At 45.0% G+C, this 1791-nt stretch overlaps 1 protein-coding gene across 1 annotated transcript; it reads right to left on the bottom strand.

Moving 5' to 3' along the window:
• Nucleotides 1-693: 693 nt before the first annotated feature.
• nkx2.9 (NK2 transcription factor related, locus 9) lies at nucleotides 694-1611 on the bottom strand (the record flags this gene model as incomplete). The annotated part of the gene is made up of 2 exons (XM_084568780.1): nucleotides 694-1268; nucleotides 1452-1611. 2 exons carry the CDS (start codon nucleotides 1609-1611, stop codon nucleotides 694-696), a joined length of 735 nt encoding a protein of 244 aa, XP_084424906.1.
• Nucleotides 1612-1791: the final 180 nt, after the last annotated feature.

Raw genomic sequence — 1791 nt, forward strand, 5'->3', positions numbered from 1 at the left:
TTAGTTTTTTAACATCATAAAAGCCTCTTGGGTCCCTGGCATGACCTGCTACATATTTTAGCTTCTGCAAATTAAATATATTTGAGGCTGTGTGAATTTTTTTAACAGTCTGACAGGTTTAAATCAGATCACTATTTTCTAGGGGGGGAAAAAAACAAACATTTGAGCATTTGTTTAGTTTAGAAATAGATTTATAATAGAAAAAGAAAGCACATTACACTGTAAAACTTATCATACAAAATATGAAAGATTTTATTAATAAATTCGTTCACAAAAAGAAACAGTTAAACCTTTAAAGAAAGTCTCCTTAAAGACAACAAATAACATTATTTCTCCTTCATGTTTCAGGCTAATAGTGGCTCTGCTGCTACACCATTCCCCTGCTATTACCGCCTAATGCAGCCTACTGAACCTCTGTGGTTTTCAACAAGTTATTTATACAAATATCGTGTTTTAAAAGCATACAAATAAATCATCTCATTGGATAATTAAAAATCTAGAGGCTACACCAGTAAGCCACGTGAGAGGAAAATCTTCCGAGACAACGCGTAAAATATCAAAATAAAAATGTGCAAAATATATTTCGTTCTATAGTGAAAAATCTAAACGTTTAAGTAGCTCGAAAATTTGCAGGACATTCAGACAAACATTTTATGCCGTTCTAAATGAGTCTGTGCACCGAAAATGAGGCCTTCACTTGAAAGAACTGAAGTGGACCGTGTCGCTCCAAAAGTCTCTCCAGGCCAATCTGGAGGCCGCAGCGGCTGGAAAGTGCTGGTGGTACCTTGGAGGAAGGGCGACCGGGGAGGGATGCTGAAGAGGTGGGTAAGCTAAAGGGAAAGGTACCACATGAGAAGAAGGAGGGGGTAAACAACCAGCTTTCTCAGTCTCAATTAAGCAGGTGTGAAAAGGTTTCCCGTCCCGCACCAGGATCGGAACGACGACCCTACGCAGCAGCGGAGGCTGCGGTATTTCCACGTCGTGCAGCGCTCCTTCTGCTCGGCCTCTCTTCATCTTGTAGCGGTGGTTCTGGAACCAGATCTTCACCTGGGTCGGAGTCAGACTGAGGAGCCGGGCCAGCTGCTCTCTCTCCGGGCCGGACAGGTAGCGCTGCTGGCGGAAGCGCCTCTCCAGCTCCAGGGTCTGGGCCTTGGAGAACAGGACGCGGCGCTTCTTGCTCTTCTTGCTCCTTTCCGGCTCCGAGTCCAGAGACGAGTCATCCGGCTTGGTTGAGTCGGGAGAGGCCTCGAAACTGCCCTCATCGGAAGCTGTAGGAACAAATTCAACAACAGGCCATGTTAGAATAAATTGGCACACATTTTCTCCCATCTATCTGCCTGTCTGTCTGCAATTGTATATATCTAGATAAACAATTAAATTTCAAAATGTAGCTCTTGATAAAATAATAAGTAAGTATAATCAGCCTGCCTTGGCTTTAAAAGTGAACTTACACATGCATGGGCTCCGGTCACAGTCGATCCAGGAGGAATAGGGCGAACCGGAGGAGCAAGAGGAGTAAACCGGGGAGGACCTCGGCGCTGCCTCCGCATCCTTCTCAGGCAAATCCAGGATGCTCCTGACGGAAAAACTGAACTTGCTCGGTGCAGCCATCGCGTCCTTGCGAGCAATCCGGGTTTGTTTTGCGTGGAAAAGAAGAAGAAGGAGAAGCAAGCACTCGAGGTAAATCTATCCGATGAAAAAAAAAGAACCTCGGGGGATCCACTTTAAGCGCTGTCCAAACACCAATGTGTGCACTGGGCTCAGTATTTACACAAACAGCACTCCATAAGC

Source organism: Chelon labrosus (assembly GCF_963514085.1).
Source record: "Chelon labrosus genome assembly, chromosome: 20".
NCBI classification, from domain to species: Eukaryota; Metazoa; Chordata; class Actinopteri; order Mugiliformes; family Mugilidae; genus Chelon; species Chelon labrosus.